This window comes from Chrysemys picta, chromosome 24, assembly GCF_011386835.1.
Source record: "Chrysemys picta bellii isolate R12L10 chromosome 24, ASM1138683v2, whole genome shotgun sequence".
NCBI classification, from domain to species: domain Eukaryota; kingdom Metazoa; phylum Chordata; order Testudines; family Emydidae; genus Chrysemys; species Chrysemys picta.
Window position 1 is genome coordinate 4,499,579 of NC_088814.1, and position 24,567 is coordinate 4,524,145.

At 51.4% G+C, this 24,567-nt stretch overlaps 1 protein-coding gene across 7 annotated transcripts in view; it reads right to left on the minus strand.

Moving 5' to 3' along the window:
* The window catches only part of MLLT6 (MLLT6, PHD finger containing), a 76,225-nt gene that overhangs the window by 28,260 nt on the left and 23,398 nt on the right, over positions 1–24,567 (minus strand). For 5 of the 7 annotated variants that reach the window (XM_042844561.2, XM_008162706.4, XM_008162705.4 and 2 more), the window contains exon 8: positions 10,971–11,069. In XM_042844561.2, the coding sequence (XP_042700495.2) occupies positions 10,971–11,069 (99 nt within the window). Of the gene's footprint in view, positions 1–10,970; positions 11,070–19,803; positions 20,574–24,567 lie in introns of those variants that run through there. The other 2 variants (XM_008162709.4, XM_065577484.1) reach the window with 2 other exon arrangements.

The following is a 24,567-nucleotide window of genomic DNA, read 5'->3' on the forward strand; positions in this document are numbered from 1 at the left end:
TTGATTTGCAATGTGTGGGGCTGACAGCACTCAAAGCCACAGACGTGAGAGATGGAAAGGACCTACTGGGGCATTTTACCCTTTCCCTGGCAGAGCCAATGCAGGGCTGTACCCTATTGCATGCTTTCGAATGCTTTGTCCAAGCTGCTATTAAAAATTCGCATGGATTGGATTGCTCACCACTGTCCTTGACAGACTCTTCCACAGTTTCACAGTCCTTGCTGTCAGGAAGTTTGATATTAAGAAAAGGGAACGTCCCATTAGTCCTAGCTCTGCTCCCTTGTCATCTAAATAGCCTCTTCTTCCCTTCAGATGTTGGGAGACTTGCGGTCTCGCTTAGCCAAGCCATGTGCATTTAGGCTGGGATATTTCAAAGGGACCTATTGAAATCCAAGGGGATTTGGTCATCTAACTTCTTTGAAAATTCCAGGCTCAGGGCTTTAATTTTCAGAAATGCCGAGCAGGCCCCAACTCCAGCGGGAGGCCACAGGATCCGGGCACATCTCAAAATCAGCCCGTCAGCCCTTTCAGTCTCCCCAGTCCCTTAGTCTTTTCCCACACTCTTCTCTGAGTAGTTAGCCATATCGTTCTTGCTATCTAGGTGCCCAGAACTGAATGCAATAGTCCACATGAAGCCAGGCCTACATAGGAGGCGACTATCAAGTCCCTGCTCGGTGATGTGATACCGCTGCATATCAAGCCCCACGCTGCTCATCCACCAAGCATCCATTAATGTAGCTCCCTTCGTGCCTCCATTGCATTTTGTTGCTACCATTCTGCGCCAATGTCTGTTCTGCCCAGGAGCCCCAGACTGGCTAACCTAGAAGATCACCTGGAGCCTTCCCATTGTCTACAGTGGAGAATGCTTTTGCAAAGCTAAATTGGCAGGGCAGCTTTCTATGCTGCAGTGACTGATGCTAGAGAAAAACCCCAGAGAAACAGAGAGAGAGAACCTGAGGTGTCCATCCACGTGGAATGAAACAGACTAGACAGATGCTAGGGAATCTGGGAGCTTGGAAGGATGGGCCAGGAAATGCAGTGGGCTGAACAGGAGGAAAGTCTGGTGGGTCGGGAACTGGATCTCTCACCACATCCACAGTAGGATGTGGTGTTTTCAACCCTTCGCCAGTTCGAAGGCAGCTGCAGCCCAGTAACGTTTGGAAGTCACTAAGTGCAAGATGCTACTTCCACGGTCACTTTTCTGGCCACCGCTGCAATGTGACAGTCCCAGCCCAAAATAAAACACCTGTGACTCGACTGCAAGCTCCTTGTATTGCCCCAGAGCTTGCTGAGGGACAGATTTGAGCAAGATCTTGGCTCCACGCTCCCTGACTCCAGAGGACCTCCTCTTGGAAAGGGTAAAAAATAGGCCTGTGATGCAGACACATGGATGCCCGGATAAAAATCTATCCCTATTTCCCCTGCTTGGTCTAATCACTCCACACAATGCAATGGCTGGCAGCCTAATGCGGGCCAGATGTGCTGGGAATATGAAAGACAGGAGGAAGGGAGTGGTGGAAATTGGGAAAGGGGTGGGGGAAATCTGTGTTTTCTCATCACTAACTTCTGGATGTTGAAGATTAAGCTCTCTTGATTTATGATCACAGAGGGAGCAGGAAAATCTTTCCGACCTTCCTCATCTGCGAGCTGATGGCAGAAGGAGAGGAGTAGGGAGAGCGGAGTCTGGGAGCAACGGGATGCAGTGAGGCCGTCCGAACGCCACAGGGAAAGCACACCTCTCGTCTCAAGCAGCTCCACCAGGACACTGACACGTGCCCCTTGAAACAGGAGTCAAAATAGGTGCAAAGCCCTCAAGACTTCCCCACAAATCCATCTCTTCTGATCTTCCCACCAGGTGTGCCAGGCTACCGAGGGGCAGAGAGAGGGAGACAACCCATATCAAAGAGCCTTTTTTTTAATCTAGCAGGACAAGAAGGGATTGCGGGGAGCATCATGGATTAGCAGCACGGCGGGGTGAAATCGGCGTTGGTAAACGAATCTTGGTTGCAAAATTAAAAATAAACACATAGATACAGTTAACAGAGGGGCCGTGCTGGCTTAGGGGACTGGCAATGGGCTACAGAACCGTTCACCTGCAGCACTGAAAGCCTGGCCCACAAGGAAGTACTGGATATTAGGAAAAACTTTTTCACTAGGAGGGTGGTGAAGCACTGGAATGGGTTCCCTAGGGAGGTGGTGGAATCTCCTTCCTTAGAGGTGTTTAAGATCAGGCTTGACAAAGTCCTGACTGGGATGATTTAGTTGGGGTTGGTCCTGCTTTGAGCAGGGGGTTGGACTAGATGACCTCCTGAGGTCCCTTCCAACCCTGATATTCTATGAAGTCAATGGCAAAACTCCCATTGACTTCAGAGGGGCCAGGGTTTCCCACCAAGGTGCTGGATGGTTACTGGCAGTACTGGCTGTGTGTATGTGCAACCAACTGGTGGTTGCAGCCCATATCAGAGCCATCCATATCACCAAAATAAACCCTCCGACCTCCCCCCACACACACACACCTAGGAGAAGTCAGGAGGAGATCTGGGCTCCGTTCCCGGCCCCGCTGGGTGACCACGGGAAAATTGCTTCCCCTCTCTGTGCCTCTGTTTCTCCTTCCCACCTTTTGTCCGTTTAGATTGTGAGCTTTCTGGGGCACAGAGTGTGTACGTACAGCACCTAGCGCAACGGGGCCTCGATCTCGGCGAGCGCTACCATAATACAAAGACTGAATAGACCCTAGAGATTTTAATCCCCTCTCATTCCTAGAGGTGGTCTGTCCTGCTCAGCCCTGAGGCAGTTTGAGGGTGGGAAGATTTCCTTGTTGCTGTCCGCTCTGTATCTGCCCTGTTGCTACACAGAGGCCTTCAGGCTCCAGGGCTGTCAACTTTCCCCCAGCACTAAATTCACCAGAAGGGGGAGAAGGAGAGCAAACTCCATAGGATGCAGTGTGTGTGTGTGTGTGTGTGTGTGTGTGTGTGTGTGTGTGTGTGTGTGTGTGTGTGTGTGTGTGTGTGTGTGTGTGTGTGAGAGAGAGAGAGAGAGAGAGAGAGAGAGAGAGAGAGAAGGGGAGCAAGGGGGGCAAACTCCATAGGATGCAGTGTGTGTGTGTGTGTGTGTGTGTGTGTGTGTGTGTGTGTGAGAGAGAGAGAGAGAGAGAGAGAGAGAGAAGGGGAGCAAGGGGGGCAAACTTCATAGGATGCATTGTACATGTGTGTGCGTGTGTGTGAGAGAGAGAGAAGAGGAGCAAGGGGGGCAAACTCCATAGGATGCATTGTGTGTGTGTGTGTGTGTGCGTGTGTGTTGGGTGGCAGGAGGAGCATGTTGTAGAGAGACACCCCACAGGGCTGAGAAAGTGACAGATCCCTCGCAAAAACTCACAGGTATTTACATTTTAAAAGGCCTGTTTAAAAAAACCCACAAGGGAGACGGGTCTCCCGGCCCAGCCGAGTCCACAAATCTTACGAGGAATCCAATTCCGCGGATCCGTGAGCCGGGAGATGGAAGAACCAGACCAGATCCATACACCACATACACTCCCAGAGCCACACGCTACCCCCCTCACAGCTGTACCTGTTTCCCGGCCTCCGTCCGACACTCTGCAGCGCCCGAGCTGTTCATTCATTAATTTATTTATCGGAAATCAGAAGAGCATCTCTTTGCGCTCTGATTGGTGGGATGAGCAGCTAGAGGGAACCACTGACAAGGAAGCGGGGGAGGGGTGAAAAACACTTGTACAGAACTGCCTGCCTTGGATTAAACTAATACTGATGGGGGGGGAGTGTGGGGAGGATGGGAACAGTGCACAATCCAGTGACAGCAGCAGCTTCTCCCCACCCAGGCCAGACAAAGGGATGCAGGGAAGCAGCCACCCAAAAGGGCCAGCAAGAACCAGTTGCCTGTTAGAGATGGAGCTTTGGCCGTGACAGCGAGAGCCTTCTGCCGAAGGTACGTGAATGGCTCCATCACCACAGCATCGGCGCCTCACAGTCTTGAATGGATTTATCCTCACAGCGCCCCAGTGAGGTCGGGCCGTGCTGTTCTACCCATTTTACAGATGGAGACTGGAGGCACAGAGAGACTGAAGGCCCAGATTTTAAAAGGTATTTAGGCTCTGCCACACCTAACTGATTTAGGAGCCTACGTCGCATTTTCAAAGGGATTTAGGGGGGCACTCAGGAGACAGAATCCCATTGACAGTTGATAGGATTTAGGCTCCTAAGGGCCTTTGGAAAATGAGACCTAGGCTCCTAAATCAGTTAGGCAGTGCAATGCTGAGCACAGCAAGGCCTAAATGTCTTTAAATATCAGGGCCTAAGTGGGTCACACAGGGACTTGGCGGTAGAGCAGGCAAAATCAACCCCCCATTTTCCAAATCCTAAACGAATCCCCAAATCACTGCCCCATCACTCCTCTCCTTAGGAGAGCTCTAATGTGGGTGCTTAATAAGAACAGCTGGGCGTGTCCCTCAGTGCTCTATTCTCACCTTCCACTGGGACCCGGGCACTTAGCTCATTCAGGCTCCTTTGGAAAACCTCAGGTCATAATAAGACGTTGCATTTCTGGAGCAGCTCCCCTCTGAGACTCTCAAAGCTCCTTGCAGCCGTCAATGGACGCCATCTGAGGACACAGGTCACCTCAGCATTGTTACCTCTGTCCTCAGGAGGGGAAAACTGGGCAACTGAGATTCAGGGGCCGCTCTGATGATGCTCATGGCAAAACTCCCACTGGCTATTCCTACCCTGTCTAGGTTCTTGTACCACACTCATCACCATACTAACTAAGCGCCTTCTGGGCGTGGAGTCGTGTTGCTTAGTGCAGAGGTTCTCAACCTTTTTCTTTCTGAGGCCCCTCCAACATGCTATAAAATCTCCACGGCCCACCTGGGCCACAATAACTGGTTTTCTGCATATAAAAGCCAGAGCCGGCGTTAGCAAGCAGGGCACTTGCCCAGGCCCCATGCCACAGGGTCCCCCTCAAAGCTACATTGCTCAGCTTCGACTTCAGCCCCGGGTGGCCGGGCTCAGGGCCCTGGGCTTCAGCCTCATGCCGTGGGGCTTTGGCTTTCTGCCCTGGGCCCCAGCAAGTCTAATGCTGGCCCTGCTTGGCGGACCCCCTGAAAACTGCTCATGGACCCCTGGCTGAGAACCACTTAGTGCACGACCGGAAGGCGCTCAGATACTGCAGTGCAGCACGGTACAAGAATAGACATCAGGATCAGGCCTGACGTGACGTGTACCGGGACCCCAAATTTCTCCCGATGGGCTGGGCATCACGTTTGCTGGGGTCCCTCCCCCCCGTCCCATTTCATTTTATTTACACAGACATTACGGATGTTTCAGGGGGGCTCGGTTTCCGGGTACAATTGCCCCCCCTCCTTTGTCACCCTGCTCTAGGTTGCAGAGAAGAACCCACGTCTCCTGACTTCGAGCCATGTGCTTTTACCGCCGGCCCATGCTTCAGACCGAGGAAGGGTGAGAGGATCTTTACTGCAGGCTTCCAAGTGCTTAATTAAGGTTTGCTCTGATTTTCAGGAGGTAGCAGGGGGGACCCTGAGCCTCTCCCCCTCCCCCCACTGTCCCTCATGCAATCGCAGGGATCGCAAATCAAGATGAAACAGGCCTGGGGCAAAATTTCCCAGAGCTCTTCCAGGATGGGGCCCTGGCTCATGACAGACTCAGGCCTGCTGGTGTACGGAAAGGCTCAGACCACGCTGGGAAACCAGAAAGCTGCCCTGCCTCCCGGATGGAAATGTCCAATCAGATGCTTCCCCCTCCCCAACTCCCCTTCCCAGCACCTGACCTAGAAGGGTGGGTGAGGGGAGGCCTTGGCATGGATGACTTGCTTGGATTGCAGAATCCAGAGCAAGCCGGCCTTGCCTGCCAGATGTTGCAGCCCGAAGCATGTGCGATTGCGTGTCAACAAGTGATCGGGATGTCTGCAGCTGGTGGGAGACAGCAGCTGGGGCAGCCAGGAATGGCGGCAGATTTACTGCAAGGGCACTAGGCAGGGCCAGGATGGCTCCCCAGGGGTTTTGGCAGGCGGAGAGGAGAGACACAGCCGCCGTTGTGTCCCGTGCTTGGATACCTGGGACCGAAATGGCCGGGCATGTGCTGCAGGACAAGTTTCTGGTCGCACAAACCGCCCAACCTGCTCCCAAACATGCCTGGATCCTCCCCACCACAATTTTCCCTCCCGTAGCAACCCACCTTCTCTCTGCACCCTGTTCGCCAGCCCAGGAACACACCCGGGATCAGCTATCTATGGGACTGACATGGCCCTCCTTAGTGAGCGCTTTATCCTAGTTATCCTCATTGGGAGGTCGGCCAGTGCTCTTCCCCCTGTTTTGACACGTGGGAAGCAAAGGGACAGGGTGACTAAGGATATGTCTGCACTGCAGTTAACCCCCCGCAGCTGGCCCGGGTCAGTTGAGTCGGGCTGTGGGGGGCGCTGTTTAACCGCAGTGTAGACCTGCAGCCCGGGCTCCGGGACCCTGTGAAGGGGAAGGGTCCCAGAGCCTGGGCTCCAGCCCGAGCCCGAACATTGACACCACAATTAACGAGCCCCGCAGCCTGAGCCAGTCCAGCCGAAGGAGTTCACCTGCAGTGTAGACACGCCCTCGGGTCAGAATTTTAAAGGTATTTAGGCTCCTAACTTCCACTGGGAGTCAGGAGCCTGACCGGAGGATCTGGGTTGAAGTGCAGGTAGGCACTGGATTTTCAGGCTGCCTCTAGGAGTCGGGAGCCCAACTCTGATCAATTTAAATGGGGGCCTAGTTCTAGGTGACTTGCCCAAGGTCATAGGCAGAGCCAGGGACTGAACATGGGTCTCCTGAATCCCAAACTTCGATGCGACATGCTGGCTTGCCTAGCCACTCCCCAGGGCTGCCCCCCTGCACCTCCCCTCCCTGCTGCAAGAGGCATCGGGTGCTAATGGGCTGACTCTCCAGGGGAGGAGGTGGCAGCAAAGGAGAGGATCAAACCTGCTTTTGGTCTCCTCTCACTCTCCCCCACCATCCTCCTTACCCCAGTCCCACCAGCAGCTCCTCCTGCCCCCCGTGCAGGCTGGTGAGATCCGGTGGTTAAAGCTGCTGGGAAAGGGTGTGGGACAGACAGACGGAGGCTTTATGAGTTAGAAAGCGTTTGCGCCACATGCTGATTCCTTATCGCTGGCACCTAAATACCGTCCTGAGTTAACAATTCCCCTTCTCCTCCCCCCCCCCACAACTCGTGCACTCATTGAAAACGCTGACAAGCTTTCATCCTGCCTGTCTGCATTTTGGGACAGAAGCACAAATCCCATTGGAGACGCAGCTGCCTTGGCAACCATGCTACCAACTCCCGCTCCTGGCCAAGCTGAAAGAGATTAGCTGGCAGCCTCTACGCTGGGTCGGATGCCAAGGACTGCCCATGTGCCCCTTCCACGCACAGGGTGCCAGGAGAGAGGGAGGATGCTGCTGCCCTTGGAAGGGTTCAGATGCCTGGATGCAGACATCTGGCCCTCTTGAATTCAGGCCTGCCCAGGGTTAGAAGAACAGCTCCTCCCCACATTGTTCTCCATTAATCTAGTGACTTTCCCTGGATCACACAGAAGGGGGATCATCGGAGAGCCTGGTTCTTTCAGACCTTGCAGGCTTTTCGAGGGTCCCTAAGAAACCCTGTCCTTGGAACACAAGGCTCCATGGTCCCGTCTCCCTGATGAGACTGCCATGCAGAGACCCATGTGCTGCGGCAGTGAAGAAACCCACCCAGCTCGCAACTTGGTCTGGATTCAAACTGGCAGCCAAGAGGCAAAGGGCTCCCCGTTGCCAATGCCCTGAGACGTCCTGCTCAGTTACCGCTGAGCCAGCCACGCTGCTTCCTGCTTTAGACCACAGCCCGCTCTCCTCCCAGTTAGCCCTCTTCACCGCTGCTGGACAGGATGCGGGCTCCAGCGCCGGGCAGCGTGTCCCCAGAGCCACTGGAACGTTTGGAATGTGGTGGGCGACCCCCAGCTGCAGGGATGAGAGCCTGAATCCAGGAGGACAGCTAGGTCAGAGGCTGCTCCGGCCCCATCAGGGAGACTCTTACAAGACCTGGTTTGTCTGCCAGGTGGCAGGAGTGTGTTAGGGCTGCAGGGAAGGAGGAAGAAGTGAGCTCCACTGCCTTGGGGAAAGAGCCATTCCCTGGGTAGACCTGGCTGGGGTTTGATGATAAGCGTGCAGCACAGTTGCTGTCTCTTCCTCTGGTTCAACACCATGGTCACGAAGCATCTCAAGGGAGGCAATGCCACTCTTGATATCACGGTAGCGCCTAGAGACCCAACTGAGATCAGGGCCCCATTGCGCTAGAGTTGCCACTGCACAGACACATCGTCAGGGAAAGTCCCTGCCCTAAAGGACTTACCACCTAAACAGGCAAGAGTGAGGGAAACTGAGGCACAGAGCAGGCAAACAATTGGCCCAAGGTCACTGTCAGCATCAGGAATAGAACCCCACTCTCCTGATGCCTAGTCCCATGCTCTAACCACTAGCCTGCCCTGCCTCTCTCACTATAAATCTAAACGTGATGACAAAGCTCTACCAACTAGTCCATCCACAAATACTTTTTAGTTTGCCACCCGCCCCCACAGATCTGAGCACTTAACTTTGTCCCAGGCAAAGTCCAGTTGGGGTAATTCTACCGATCTCCACCCATCAAAGGTGCATGCTGGGAGCTTGGCTCCTATCTCCCAGAGATCCCTGGGTGAGTCATTTCTATTATCCCACAACACATTGCAAACATTTCCCAAAAGGCATTGCGCAGGACGGCGGCCTGAGGGACACTGGGATTCCTACCCATGGCATACTGCACTTTGCATTGACACCAGCACTGCTGGTGAGTACATGCCGTGCTGCTGCAAGCAGCCAAATATGCACGCACACCAGCGATATACTAACTTTGGTGGTTGTACCGTGACGTAACTTACACCGATCTAAGTTTGTAGTGTAGACATGGCCTAAAGCCCTGACTCTACAGGTGTTATTTTTGCGTTACACCAGTGCACACGCCATGTAGATGCACAACACTGGTGCAAGATGGAGCTTGCCCCAGTGTCATGTATCTCCGTTGGGGGTTTCCAGCTGTGTAACTGCACTCGTGTCGTCACACCAGTGCCAATATCTATCACGTACCCCTCTGCAGTTTCAAACAGATTTTCCACTTCCAGTCCTGAATTGTTGTGCAATGCTGCCGCGTGCTGTTAAACAGCTGCTGCATTCCACCCCAGAAGAGGGTGCATTTCAGTAGCAGAAAGCTGGAGCAATGCTTTAAAGGATCTGTGCACAGAAGGCACTATGGGAATGCCACTCATTGTTATGAAGATTAATAACAACACCCTGTGGAAAGACTATGGTCTCGTCACTCAGCAATGCCAGCGTAATCAGGATCACCTGAATTTCAGCTTACAAAGGTCCCTGTATAAATCGAGTTAGGCCCTTCCCCCAATTCGTACAAAGGTCTGGCAGGGCCTGGGAGGAGACAGTGGGCAATTGTCTAAGAGGCACTCTAGCTAGTCGGGAGCCAGGTTTTGAATTTCGACATGAGCTTGGAAATAATCTTCTTAGCACATCAGTCCCCGGCAGCTCTGCGAACTGGGGGAATCTGCCACTCAGAAGAGCAAGCGTAACTGCACGAACACTGCGCTGGGAAGAGTGCAAATAAGTGGAGAGCGGGATTCCATGCCCAGCTCAGCTGGGGCACCTCGATCGTGCCCGGCAGCGCCCACCAGCTATTCCAGTCCTGGCCCCTGTACTCTGCTGCTGCAACTCAGTTCTGACCTGCATCTCCCCTGCTGTTCCAGCCCTGGGCCTCATGCGCAACTTGGATAATTCCCTTCAATCCTGACCTGAAACACACCCCCTGCTATTCCAGTTCTGGGCCTCTCACACAGTTCTGATAGCCCGCCTCTGTGCTGCCCGGCTGCTATCCCAGCCCTGGGCCTCCCCACAGAGTGCTCCTTGTGTGTAGATGCCATTAGCGCAGGGTATACATGCAACCACGGCCATGCAACCACCTTTAAATAGTCTTTCTGAGAGGGGCTGGCGGGCCATGTTTTCTATGGGTTCTAGCCTGGCTCTGTTCCCACCAGTGTAACTGCATTGAGCAGGCTGGCCTTACCTCCAGTTACTTTGGCATTAGTGAGGGGAGAATCAGGCTCTGGGAGGCAGGATGTCTGGGTTCTAGTTCTTGCTGTGACGCTGGGGCAAAACACGTCACCTCTCTGGCTCTGACTCTGCTCTGACCACGCTCTACCGCTTCTATGCCAATTATTCTGGGGCTTGGCCCCTGGCACGAATTAGAGCAGCCTCAGGGCTGCTCTAATTGACACTCAGCTGCAACAGCCCCCTATGGGGCGCTGCATGCCCCCAACACTGGGGCTGGTGTAGAGCCAGAGTAGACAGTTCTGCACCATCCAAGGAAGCCCCTATAGTAGGGGTGCTCCAGAGTAGGGAGCTGTGATGTCTTTCGTGAAGGGGCCTTAGGGCAGTAGGGACTCAGCCCCTCTGTGCCTTAGTTTCCCCAGAAATTAAGGAAATACAGTAACTACCTGTCTGCCCTACTGGGGTGCTTTGAGGCTTGGCTGGAAGGGCTTAGAGAAAGGCAAAGTGCCAGGACCTTGGTCTCCAGTTGTCCCTTCCTACCCCGAAATGGAGACTGCAGACAGGGCAACCCATGGATGTTTCATCTATTGTACCAGAGCTTTAAACCCGAACATCTGCTGCCGAGCAGGCTAAGACCTGCCGCCACTGATCGGGTCCTCAATGCTGACAGAAAGCGAGAGACAGCCGCAGTGTGAAATTCCCAAAGCGGTGGTAGGGGGAGGAGCGAAGAAGGAGGAATGTGAGACAACAGGAATCAAGATAAAGGGATAAAGCCTCTCTTGACCATCACTGCCCAAAGACAGTGGCAGAGACAGCCCCCCCCCCCCCCCCCAACAGCACCTCACGAATCTGGTACCTTCTCAGCAGGGACGGGCACAGAGGACGGGGCGAGGCTGGTGGGAGACTCCGGATGTTTTTTGTGCTTCTGTTTAGGTCTTTCCTTGTCCTTCCGACTCTGCAAAGGAAACGAGAAAGTGTTGAAAGGACAAGTTCTCCGCTGGGGTGGGAACAGAGATTGCAAAAGAAAAAAAAGAGGAGGAGGTTTGTGCTGGGGTGGATTTACAGCTATCCATTTATCTTCCTCTCTCCCCCACACCAGCCCTGCCTCCTCACACCCGCTGCTGGGAGCGTCCCACTCCCACTATCTCTCCCCCAGCTGCAGCCCACATCTGGCATACAGAATATCCACAGGATCCCCCGAATCAGTTTCTGGTAAGCTGATACAGGGAACGGTTTAACATGCCCTGGCTGATTTCAAGAAACTTAAGCCCTCCTCCTCTTCTCCCACAGGGGCTCTGTGCCCCATTGCTTCAGCCCTCTCCCCTCCTCAGAGGTCTCAGACTCCCACAGCACTGCAATTGGTGGGACAGTCCATCAAACTGTTCTCTGTACGGGGACACATGGTTAACGAGATCAGCAGGCCAAGGGGGTGACCCAGGCGGCACAGCTCAGGATCCAAAGGGATGACAAAGGGGGGATATGATAGAGGTCTATAAAATCATGACTGGGGGGGAGAAAGCAAATCAGGAAGTGTTATTTACCCCTTCACCTAACACATGAATCGGGGCCACCCAGTGAAATTAAGAGGCAGCAGGTTTAAAACAAACAACAGAAAGTGCTTCTTCATGCAACGCACAGACTACCCGTGGAACTCCTTGCCAGGGGATGGTGTGAAGGCCAAAAGTATAACTGGGTTCAGAAAAGAATTAGGTCAGTTCATGGAGGATAGGTCCACCAGTGGCTATTAGCCGAGGTGGGCAGGGACACAACCCCATGCTCCGGGCATCCCTAAGCCTGACAGCCAGATGCTGGGAGTGGACAACAGGGGATGGAGCGCTTGATAACTGTCCTGTTTTGATCATTCCCTTTGAAGCACCTGGCATTGGCCACTGTTGGAAGACAGGACACTGGGCTAGATGGACCTTTGGTCTCACCCAGTATGGCCGTTCCTATGTTCTAATATTCCCCCCAGTCTACTTGGGAGGCAGTGCAGGGTTGGTTTGGGCCCCTCTATCAATGACAGCTGGAATATTTAGGGCAAAATCCATCCTGGTTTCCATCCCCTAAAGCCCCAGTGAAGTCAGTGGGATTGTACAGGCTGCAAACCAAGCAAGGATTATGGCCCGAGAGGTGCTGAGACCTTGCGGCTACCACAGACTTCCATAGGAAGAAGCTCTTCTTAGGCACTGATCCTGGCAAGAGAAAATAACGAGGGCTATACAGAGAAGACCAACTGAGCGTCCCTGTTGAGCCTGTACAAGGGGACACCACCTCTTTATTCGCATTACTATTTATTCAGGTAATGCTTAGTGACCCCAACTGAGATCAAGGCCCTACTGTGCAAGGTGCTGTACATACACATAGTATGAAACAGTCTCTGCCCCAGAGAGCTTACAGCCAAGGCAGACAAAGGGTGGGAGGGAAACTGAGGTGGGGTAGTGACTAGCTCAAGGTTCCACAGCAGGTCAGTGGCAAAACCAGGACTAGGACCCAGGTCTCCTAACCCCACGTCAGTGCCTCATACACTAAACATGCTGCCTCTCTCTATCAGCTTGAGACAGTACCATTGACTTCACAGCGGTTTTGCCATTAACTGGCCTTCTGTAGGTAGGCGTGAGAGCATTTGATTTTTTTTACTCTGCATTTCGACACACAGTGAAGATGGTTATTTCTCATTCATTTTTCATCAACCTGATTTGTTTGCACCAGCAGGGGGTTTAACAAAACAGCCACCCTCAAATCCTGATTATAAAAGATTGCAAACAGAACGGGCCTGATTCTCCACTCAGACAGCCACGCACACCTGCGCAAGGTGGCTATAAAACACCAGCATATCAGAGTTCTCCACTTGCTCACACCAGGGGCAGGCACCGTTTTACACCTGCATTGCACAGGTACAAAGGATGACGCAAAGTCCCTGCTGTAGAAAGCACATCCAGGGGAGATTAGGCAAATCCAGTGTCTAGGGGTATGTCTCTATGGTAGGGTAATGCGCTGTATGGGGGTGTGATTTCTAAATCACGCTAAGGTGTTGTGCACTAATTGGTCCGTGTAGACCCTGCTGGTGTGCACTAAAGGTTCCCTAGTGCGCTTTACTGTAGTACAGTTGCAAACAGTGGTACATGAAAGTGCACCAGCAGGGTCTACACGTACCAAATAACGTGTAACACGCTAGTGTGGTTTAGAAATCACCCGCCCCCATAGAGTGCATTACCATACCATGTAGACAAGCCCTGACTCTCTTTAGGAAACTCTACAATACCTTCCTCTTTGAAAAAGCCTTTCCACTCTAGCATGAATGACACAACCTCAGGAATCTCTTCTATCCAACACCTTCCCCCCAAAACCCACCATGAAACAAATAAATGAGACTCCTCAACAAACCCTACCCCAAGCAGTTTTTACCTCAAAAAGGGAGACATGACAGATACTTCATAAAGTCCATTAGGGACTTCACTGTTGCTAATGATTTTACACTGCACGTGCTCATATCCCACAGTGATGGGTGGCTGTATAAAACCCTAAAACAGATAGACAGACAGACACAAGGCAGGGGACACCTAGGCCCTGTGATTCCAGGAGCCCAGATTTATAACAGATTTGGAAACAATATCCTCTTATCTGACGATAATGGTTCATAATGAATTGACCGGGTTGGAAAAATTTAGAGGGAACTATAGTTTGGGATTATGCAGTTCAGTCCAAATTGAAATGCTTTGCAAATCAGGTCAGCTTTGCAAGAATTTCATTTTGCAAATACACTGGGGGGGAAAAAGTTCTGATAATGTCAAAACGTCTTGTTTTGACATCTTCCAAACAAAATGCTTCATTTATGTGTTATGAAACAACTTTTTGTTTTGAATTTTTTTAAATGTATGATTCTAATATAATTAGGGTTTTTGACTTTTGGCTTTAAGCGATAAACACTGATAAAACACCCCTGATTCAAAAAATAAAAAAGAATTTGATGGTTATCCAACAAACATTGCAAAAACACTGGAAGTGGTTACTTGTCTCTAAGGGCTTGTCTACATAGAGCATTAACGAAGACTGTGGGGTGTTATTTCTAAAGCGCACTAATTTGTGGCAGATTAATTGATTTGTGTGTAGACCTTGCCGGTGTGCACTAAAGATTCCCTAGTGCACTTTAACATAGCGTTGTTTGAAAGAGTACTATGGTAAAGTGCACTAGCGAATGTTACAAAGAGATTACTCATTACTGTATATACTACTGCAGTATATACACAGAGATGTCCAAAAATCAAGGGGTTTTGGTGCTATCTACATAAAATGCAAAAATTGCTCAAAATATCCCCCCAAAATGAAATTAATAACCCCCCCCACAACAGACGCCCTAAAACAATAAAAAATAAAAAAAAGTTGAAATTGAAACGAAACATTTTCATTGACCTGAAACAAACAAACAAACAAAAAATCAGAATTTTCCTTTGTGAAGAATTTCAAAATTTTCATGTTTCGCTCCAATTTCGCAAAAAGCTAATTTTTGAACATTCAAAATATTTGACTGGGATTTCCTATGTGCTACCGTAATACCAATAATAATAACAACGGAGAATTACTTATTATTACTTGGTATTATTATTATTTAAAAGGCAGCAAGATTTAAATATTTAAAGCAACATACTTTTTAATGAAAATAAATGTGACATATAATTAACCCTGGAGAACTTACTGCTGCAGGATATGGAGGCAAATAGCTTAGCAAGAGAAATGAATGCTTATAAAGTGCCATGAAGATGAAGAGGGCTGTCTGTGGAAGTACCAAGCATTGGGAATAATATTCTTTTTAAAGGATGAGATTGCTGGAAGGGTAGAGGGTCCCCTGTTCCCATAACTTCTGACTTTCTAGGCTTCCCATTCTTAAAATCTCCCATGCCAGAAGTAAAGCTACTCTGAAGATCAAGATTCTGATCCTGTGGGTTGCCGAGAACTTCCTAGGAGGTGCTGTGCACCCTTAACCTCCAAGGAAGTCACTGAGCCATGGGGACATTCGGTAGCTTGCAGGATCAGGCCTGCAAAAGAACTGTCTCCAGCAGTCAAGCTCACAGCTCTCTGCTCTTTCTGTTGTAGAGGGTGATAACTATTTCCTTTGTGTTGAGTGTTGTGTGTGATGAATGCCCTGGGACCAGATTCATCCCTGGTGCAACTCTGTTGAGGACGCAGTTGAAAAAAAGAAGGCATGAAATTGCATCTGCCATAGAAACTCATAAACAGAATACTTATTCCAGAACAAAGAGACTTTTATTCACCGTGTATCCACAGGGGGAGCCATTCCAGAATAGCTCCGTAGGTCAATTTCCCCCTGGTTCTCCAACCTGAACCCCTGGTAGCCTTTTGGATGTGTGAGTCACATGGGGCACTTGCAAGCTGGTCATCCAAAAACGTGAGAGACAGTCACTACCCCAGGACTCTTACAGTCTAAACAAAGGAAGGATCCACACGCCTCTTTTAAGGGTGGAGAACTGAGCCCCTGGGAGATCAAGTGCCAGTTCTGCAAAGGTCTTTAGGAGCCTAAAGATGCAGGTAGGCATCTAGTGGGAGTTTCTAAAGCACCAAAGTGAATTAGCTACCTCATCCCATTGACTTTCAATGGGAGTTAGGTGCCTAACCTGCTTAGGCACATTTGCCAGTCCACTAGGCACCAAAACCCCTTTGTAAATCTGGCCCTGAGTGATTTACATAGATCACACAGGGAATCAGCAGCAGATCCAGAAAGTGAACCCAATTCTCCTGAGTAGCAGGACAGTGGCTCAACCACAAGACCGTCCATCCTTCCTTCCGGCAAACCCACAGCTTCTGGCTCCAAGCCATGAGTTCAATCCACTTGACCACAGTCTCTCTTCACACAGACTTGGCTATAACCAACCAGAACATCTGTTCCTCTCTTTCTCCCCATCCATCCATCCCATACGTGTCACCTTATTACCCAAACACTCTTTCTTTTCCCCTTATCTCAACCAACTGGCGGGTCTGATGTGAAAACTCCCCAGCGAATTCGCTATGGAGCCCAAACCGAACCGCTCCAACCCTGAGCAGCAGCTGGACAGGCATGCTTTGGACACAACTTCTAGGAAAGTCTTTGGAAGATGAAAACTTTGTAGGAAATAAACTACCGGGAAGAAGAAACGGTAAAGGCTCCTCCTTCCAGCACGGCAGCCCTGAGGTCAGGGAAGGAGGCCCATCATGAGCAGAGAAGAAGGCAGAGTTGTAACATCAGCAGAGAGGCAGTAGCAGAAGGGAAAAATGGCACGGCTGCCTCCTCTCCCCCGCCCCCATGCCATGCATGCCCACAACAGGAGTCAAGATGGAAGGAAGGGGAGATAGGATTTCACAGATGAAGAACAAAAGTGCCTTAGCAAAGGGGCATTTAGAGCTAAAAAAGACTTGATGACACCAAGGTCCTGCCCATAGGTATCACAGAGAGAGGCAGCTCTGATGCTGGAAATGTCCTTAGCTTCCCCCATATCCTTCTCATGAAACAGGTGGGTTCAGCTGGGCTGCCCACATGAGAAGAGTGCACCTCGCCCCAAACAAATGTGTCATGTTAAAAAAAAAACCCAAACAGTTATCCATTAAGCAGGGCCGGCTCCAGGCACCAGCCGACCAAGCACGTGCTTGGGACGGCACCTCAGAAGGGGCGGCCAATGTTGGGGTGGTGGGGGATGCTCGAGGGGTTTTTTTGTTTTTGTTTTGGCCGGGCAACACAGGGGTGTTTTGGTGGCACGGTGCTGGGGGAGGGGGTTTGGGTGGCCCGGGCCGGCGCTCCGGGGGTGCGGGGGTTTCGGCAGCACTGGGGTGGGGGTTTGAGCAGCCTGGCGCTCCGGGGATTTGGCCGGCCTGGCCTGGCCTGGCCCAGTGCTGGGGGTGGGGAGGGTGTTACGGCAATGCGGCGCTCTTCTTTTTTGCCTGGGGCAGCAAAAAACTTAGAGCCGGCCCTGCCATTAAGTCACATGGAGTTGGAATACTGTGCCGGCAACGCCACTGGGTATTTGTGGCGATCCAGGGACTGCCTTGCACTTTACAAACACCTCGGCCAATGTTTTGAAGCCTGGGTGCAGTGCTGCCAACTCTCCTGATAGTTGTGTTGTTCTTAAAGCCCCAGCTCCTGGAAGCAAGGGATTATGTGAGAATCTCAGCTTTCACTTAAAAACAAACAAATGTTTCCACCTCTTGTGATTACCAAAAAACACTTGCCAATGTGACCCTTAAAGACTCAAAAACCAGAAGGCAAATAAAAAAAAAATCTATTATATTAAAATCTCATGGTTTTTAGCCAATCTCATGATTTTTCAGAGCCTGATTCATGCGTTTTGAATTCTCTGTGCTAGTACTATTGCAAACACTAATTAATCAATTAAGCCTCACAACCATCCATGTAGGATACACAGATGTTACCCTCCCCTGTGCCTCAGTTTTCCCATCTATAAAGTGAGTGTAAGTCACTTGCCCAAGGTCATGTTGTGCGTCAGTGGCAGAGCTAGGACTGGAATTAAACGGTTGTGACTCCTAGTCCATTTCTCTAATAAGAAAAATAAGTACTTGTTTAGTGGCTTACAGAAGAAGTTTTCAATGTGCTTGATAAGGATGGTTCAGTATCTATATCCCCATCTTACACATGGGGAAACTGAGGCAAAGAGCAGTGAAGTGACTTTGCCATAGGTCTCACAGGAAGTTAGGTAAAGAACCCAGGCATCCTGACTCCCAGTCCCCAGCACTCACCTTCCTGCACCACTCATGACACATGCAGAAAATGAAGCTAGTATCGGTCAGGAGGAGGGTCCATAGGGCAGGGAGTCAAGATGCAGAAGTAAGAAGCATTTCACCAGATAGCTGCACCAGCGCAGATCCTGAACTCCATGAGTGCCATAGATCCTGGCAGCAAATTCCAAATGTATTGCAGTGCAGCGTTACAAGGTGATGAAGCAAATGCTGCACGAGACAACGTTGTCATGATTTTATCCAATAGGTTGTGGCAAGTGTGGTGCAAGCCAGAGCTAACACAGTAGCAGTTGTGACAGATCTCAGAACTTCCTGCTCCAAAACCACAGGTCTCTCCTATTTGAAGTCCTGGAGAATCTCCTTTAGTTGTCAGCACTATAGAGGTTTTGACAAATAACTGAGTAGTGCATCAGGTTGCATCTAGGATTGTATATATATATATGCAGACGCACATCGCAAGCACTCAGCACCCACAACTGGGACCAGATTTGCCAAAGAACTCATCTCCAATGTAGGCACCTAAAATAAGGGGCCTGGTTTTCCAAAGAGCTCAGCACACGGGGTGCTTGGTGCTTTTGAAAAGGTGGCCCCAAGTGCAGGTGCTGAGCAGTTGGGAATCTGGCTCTGAACGCTGGAAAATCTGCTCTATAGAGGCCAGACTTTGAACCCTGCTTAAACTTACCCAGCAGCCACTTCCGGCATTAAAACCAGAGTGTTGCAAGGAGACTAGAAGTGGAATTGCAGTTCTGCTCCAAGCCAACACAAAGAGCTCCAGGCCATGCCCACAGCCACCTCCTTCTCCTCCCCTGCTCAGTTAGGAAACACTTCTTCTTTTCAGGCTTCTGCGGGTCACTCACTCACTCCCCTCTTGGTGGACCCAAACGACCTGATGGAACCTCAGCCTCCTGTTTTCCGGGTCTCGAACCCCTGCGCTTCCACTTTGCAAGTTTCAGGATGCCTGATTGCTCTGAGTCCCTTAGTGACACCCCAGGAAATTGACAAGTCAGGTCATTTCCTGATACTTTAGTAGGTTGGGTTACCCGGCTATTACCTGGGGCTCTGACACCCAGAGGGGTCGGGTTACCCAGCCACCCAGGGGCCTTGGCACCCAGAGGGGTCAGATTACCCGACCACCCAGGGGTCTTGGCACCCAGAGGGGTCAGATTACCCGGCTAGCCAGGGGCACTGGCACCCAGAGGGGTCGGGTTACCCAGCCACCCAGGGCCCTGGCACCCAGAGGGGTCTGGTTACCTGGCCACCCAGGGGCCCTGGCACCCAGAGGGCTAGGGTTACCCGGCCACCCAGGAGCCCTGGCACCCAGAGAGGTCGGGTTACCCAGCCACCCAGGGGCCCAGGTCCCTAGTTACTCATGGGTATTTTAGTGGTGCTGACAGTCCCCCAGACAAGTTACCCTATTACCCGCGAGCATGTGCACGCGGAGCCAGCTGGCAGCACCCAGGTCCTGCAGCCCTGCCCTGTCTCTACCTTGCTCCATTGTGCCGCCCACGCCCGGCTTGGCAGGCAGCAGCCCCATCCGTGCCATCCCCCGAGGGCTCGGCCCAGGCATTTAAACGTGTCCGTTCGCTCTGGGGGAAGGGAGGGGACGAGGATCACTGCTGCTCTGAATGCTTCCTGCTAGAGCCACCACTGACTGCACCGCCTGGAGGGGAGCGAGTCTGCTCTGCTTGCCAACCCACCTCCTTCGGTGCCCAGCACCCCCGTCCCCTCCACACAGAGCCCCCTTTTGCAAAGCTCCTTTCCAGGAATCTCGGTGTGCAGCCAGTGGGTCCTGCCTGCCTGGGGGACCTGCAGTGGAGGGGGCAGAAGTGGAGGCTGGCAGGAAGCAACTTCACTCCAGGAGAGGGGGGGACAAATATGTTACCCCACACACACACACACACCATACACAGGCCCCCACCTTGCCTCGACAAAACAAAGTACCCCCCTACCTTCCAGGCACTGCACGCTCCCTGCAGGGCTCGGGGGCGAACATGGACCTCCCCCAAAGCCACCAACTTCATGAACAACCCATTCTCCCCAGGCAGGATTTAACAGCTGGCATCTCGGCATGGAGCAGCTCAGAGACTTGACTGGGGAAGGAGGGAGGGGGGGAGCTGGGCTCGCATAGCGGGGCGGGACTGAGACACACAATCCAACTTGGAGCTCTCGAACGGCAGGCGGAGTGAAACAAGATCCCTTGGCTGCCAAAAAGGGTTTCTCTGGGGCGTTTACTCCCTCCCCCTTCCCAGCCACACACTCCACTCCCTGCTCCGAGCCCCTCTCCTAATCTGCTGGGCACGAGCAAGCGGACCATGAAAAGGAGCTTGGAAGGGGGGAAGGAAGAAGAGGATCCTAGGGGGGTTGGGATCTTCGTTTGCAAGAGGCGAGCGGTCTCCGGTTTTTACTCTCTCATCCAGAAATCAAGGAGGCCAGGATATGGGTGCAGCAGCAGGAAGAAGGCAGAGAAAGGAAGGAGGAGTTAAAAATGTTGCCCCAGTGAAAGTTACACCCTCATCCTGCTCTCTCTCCCCACCAGTGTCGCCCTGTTCATTGCAGTGGGTTTCCTTCTGCGTTATACCGGTGTAAGAGAGAGGGGAAGCTGGCCCAGTGAGTGCATAGGGTATAAGTCAACCCAGATGGGTCAGGTTAGCTGTTTATCCATGGGTGCTAGCACCCAGATGGGTCAGGTTAGCTGTTTATCCATGGGTGCTAGCACCCAGATGGGTCAGGTTAGCTGTTTATCCATGGGTGCTAGCACCCAGATGGGTCAGGTTAGCTGTTTATCCATGGGTGCTAGCACCCAGATGGGTCAGGTTAGCTGTTTATCCATGGGTGCTGGCACCCAGATGGGTCAGGTTAGCTGTTTATCCATGGGTGCTGACACCCAGATGGGTCAGGTTAGCTGTTTATCCCTGGGTGCTAGCACCCAGATGGGTCAGGTTAGCTGTTTATCCATGGGTGCTAGCACCCAGATGGGTCAGGTTAGCTGTTTATCCATGGGTGCTAGCACCCAGATGGGTCAGGTTAGCGGGTTACCCCGTTGGATTTCACTCAGAGATAGCATGATAGCAGCATCTGCTCTGAAATCGTTGCTGCTTTATTTATTTGCTCCAAAGAATTTGCTGGGAGGGATGGGCCAGACAGTGCCCCCTAATGAAAGGCCAAAAGGGGTGTCATTCAGACTGGGATCTGGCTCGGGGTGCTGGGTTTGAGGCTGAATCGGGCTTGGATCTGACCGTACCAAAAATATCCCGGATGCTGATCTCACAAGTATTTGGCTGCATTAAGAGGAAAAAAGAAGGCTGCTCTCCACTTTGGATCCAACATGGAAACAAAACGATCCGTGGCAGATTTGGTGCTGGTACAGATCGGAACACTAACACGTCCAGCAAACATAAAGGGGTTTGGATGTGAGATGTCACTGCCTCCCCCGTTTCTAACACATGCTGGGACCTAGATATACTGGACTAGATCCTTAGCTGGTCTAAACCCCCATAGATAAGCAGTGTGGTCCAGTGGTTAGACCACTGTTTTACAACTCGGAAGGGAGCTTTATTCCCAGCTTTTAACACTTAGCTGCCATGTGACTTTGGGCAAGTCATTTCCTTCCTATATTTAGATGATAAACTCTTTGGGGGCAGGGACTGATTCTTACTATATGGATATAGAATACCCAGCACCATGGGGCCTTGACCTGGGTTATGACAACTAGGTAAAGCTGCAATATGAATAATAATAACAACAGTGGTTGAGGATCTGGCCTGTCATATATATTTTTTAGAATGTCCACCACTTCATAGAGGAAGCAGTCTCTGTTTCCATCCATTCCTGGGAACTTCAGGTGCATAATAAACTTCAGCATACAGAGCATGGCTGTTTTTTAAAGTTTCACAGCCGACATATGGGAGATGGGGCGCGGGCATCTGTACCTCATTCAACCGCCGGATGTCATCCAGCCTTTTCTCGTTACTTAGCATTGTTTTAAAAAAATGCACACAGGCTCCCGAAGGGTTGAGCAATGAGCATGCGCTTTGGAAAGGCCAAGGCAAAGAAATAAATGGTGGTGCTTTTGCTAAGGCCCTGGGAGTGGTTGGAGAAAAAACCCAAACTGCCTTAAAACAAGAGCGACCCATTTTTGGAACAGCACAAGAGAAAGGAAATGTTTGGGTTGCTGAACCCACGAGGGCTTGGTGGTTCCTGAGAGGGACAGGCACACAGGCTAGCAGGGCCACACCATCAGTGTCTATTGTCCAAAAGGGTACATCTACATGGTAAAGAAAAACCCGCGGCACCGAGTCTCAAAGCCTGTGCCAATGGACTCGGGCTTATGGAGGTCAGGGCCAGAGCCCCAGCTCCCAAGTGGGAACGTCTACACTACTAGTTTTAGCCCCATAGCCCAAGCCCTGTGAGCTCAAGTAAATTGACTCCGTCTCTGAAACGCAGGTGCTGGGGTTTTTTTTTTCCAGTGTGGTGAACGCTCCGTACAAACGATGAGCCCTTATTTAGCAAAGCCCAGACACAACTCCTAACAAATTCAGCGGGCTAAATCCTGGGCTCCTTATTCTTTCTTTACTCTGTTTTGACTCCCTCTTCACTTCAGTCAGAGCTTTGCTTCAGTAAAGACCAAGTAAAAAGTCATGATCCTAACGTTACAAACAATTGCTGCTGGGCAGTGAAGAGTAGGGCCGGCTTTAGGCCGATTCCCCCGACTCCCCGGAATCGGGCCCTGCGCCTTAGGCGCCTTTTAAATTTTTTTTACTCACCTGGTGGCGGTCCGCTCCAGGTCTTCGGCGGCATTTCGGTGGCGGGGGGTCCTTCAGTGCCGCGGAAGACCCGGAGCGGACCCCCTGCTGCCGAAGTGCCGCCGAAGCCCCAGACCGCTGCCGGGTATTCGAATCGGGCCCTGCAGTTCATAAAGCCGGCCCTGGTGAAGAGTCCCCTACAAATCAATGGGATTAAGCACATAACAGGAAGCACCTGCAGCTTTCAGACCTATGTAAGGACCTTGGCACATGGTCCTACGCACATACAGCTCTGCTGAAATGCAGCCATCTCTGGGATGGAAGGCACCCCGTATGCTGCACAGCAGGGGAAAGTGGAGAAAAAGGAAGATTTTGCCCAGGGATAATGCAGCAAATCCCATTTACTCTGAAATGTGCCGTGTGGCCTATAATGACTATGCAACAGCTGACAGGATCCCCTCCTTTTAGGATCTCATCTGTGAGAGCTGCCCGTAGTACTCAGTGGTCAAGATCCACCTCTTGTGTAATTTTGTTGAAGACTATTGACTCCAGGGAAATTACAGCGGGCACAGCGGTGCTACCCCTGCGGCTAAGGTAGTCTAGCTAGTTCCAACCCCAAGCTACGTCCAGCATGTGGGTCAGTGCTGATTTCCACGAGTCCATCACACATTCACAGGACAGCAAGAGTCTCACATTTTTCTGGGGCACCCCAAAGCAGCATGACCACAGAATGAGGATGTGTCGTCATGCTGTGATGTAACGTGTTGCGACATGACTTCCTCAGGGGTTGGCGCAACCGTGGGTTGGCAACCTGATCAGGGCTGAGGCAAACAAGTGGAAACCCTTCTCCTAAATCTGACTGGGGCTTTTCATTTGAGTCCTTCCTGTCCAGGGCTTCCCTACTAAGCTAAAAAGTGGGTACTGGAATTAAGGCTCCATATCATTGGCTGCCATGGGTACAAACTCCATAGCAATATAAAGTCTACTAGGAATTTTGCTATTGCTATCAATTTTATATGGAAGAGGCTCAGATACTAGAGTGAGGGGCAGCAGTATAAAACCCTGTGCTAGCCAAATAATTAGCAACAAAGGATGAACCCAAGGTCTACCAGGGTTTCAAATCCTCTCCTGACTGAAGGCCAGAGGGGAGGGCAGGACAGCTGAAGGCCTTTACCAGTATGGTAAGGTATAACCCTAACAACACCCAGATCCCTTTCATCCAGACTCTCAGAGAGCTCTGCAAACACGAATCATTTCACAATGCTCCCTGGGAGACAGCTCAGTCTTGCAATGCCAATGGGGGGAAAGTGACCTTGCCCAAGGTCATCTGTAGAAGCAGGCATAGAACCCAGGAGGGTCAGTCCCCTGATCTAGCCACTAGACACTTACTGCGGAAAGGTTCGGGGAGTAACAGATTGGAACTAGCGCTTTAGACACTCTTTAAATGGTTGTGGTACAGGCACCATCTATATTCAGTAGCAATTCTTTCAATTCCCGCACCTTAACAACTAACTGGGGCCGGACCTATATGTTGCTGAGCACCCATGACTCCCACAGACTTCAACTCTCATCCCCCCGAGAGAGGAGGTTTACACTTAGCCCTCTTTGTGCCTCAGTTTCCCCATCTGAAATGGGGGAATGATTACGATTACGATTATTTATTTGCATGGCGGTAGTGCCCTAGGAATCATGGGCCAGTGCCCTACTATGCTAAAGGCTGTACAAACACAGCGATGATCCCCCCAGGGCTGGGGGGAATTGTGGGGCTGAGTCCATCCATGTCGGTGAGGCACCCAGACGTGACAACAGCAGCAAGCGTCGCAGAAATGCCTGTAAACAAACATACATTCCTCCTGCGCTGGCGTCCCCTCCGGTGCCAACCTGTTTTCCAACCTCAGCCTGGAGACCGGCACCACCGATGCTCCTACCTGCCACGCACATGACAATGATCCCGCCCCTTCTACCCCCGCT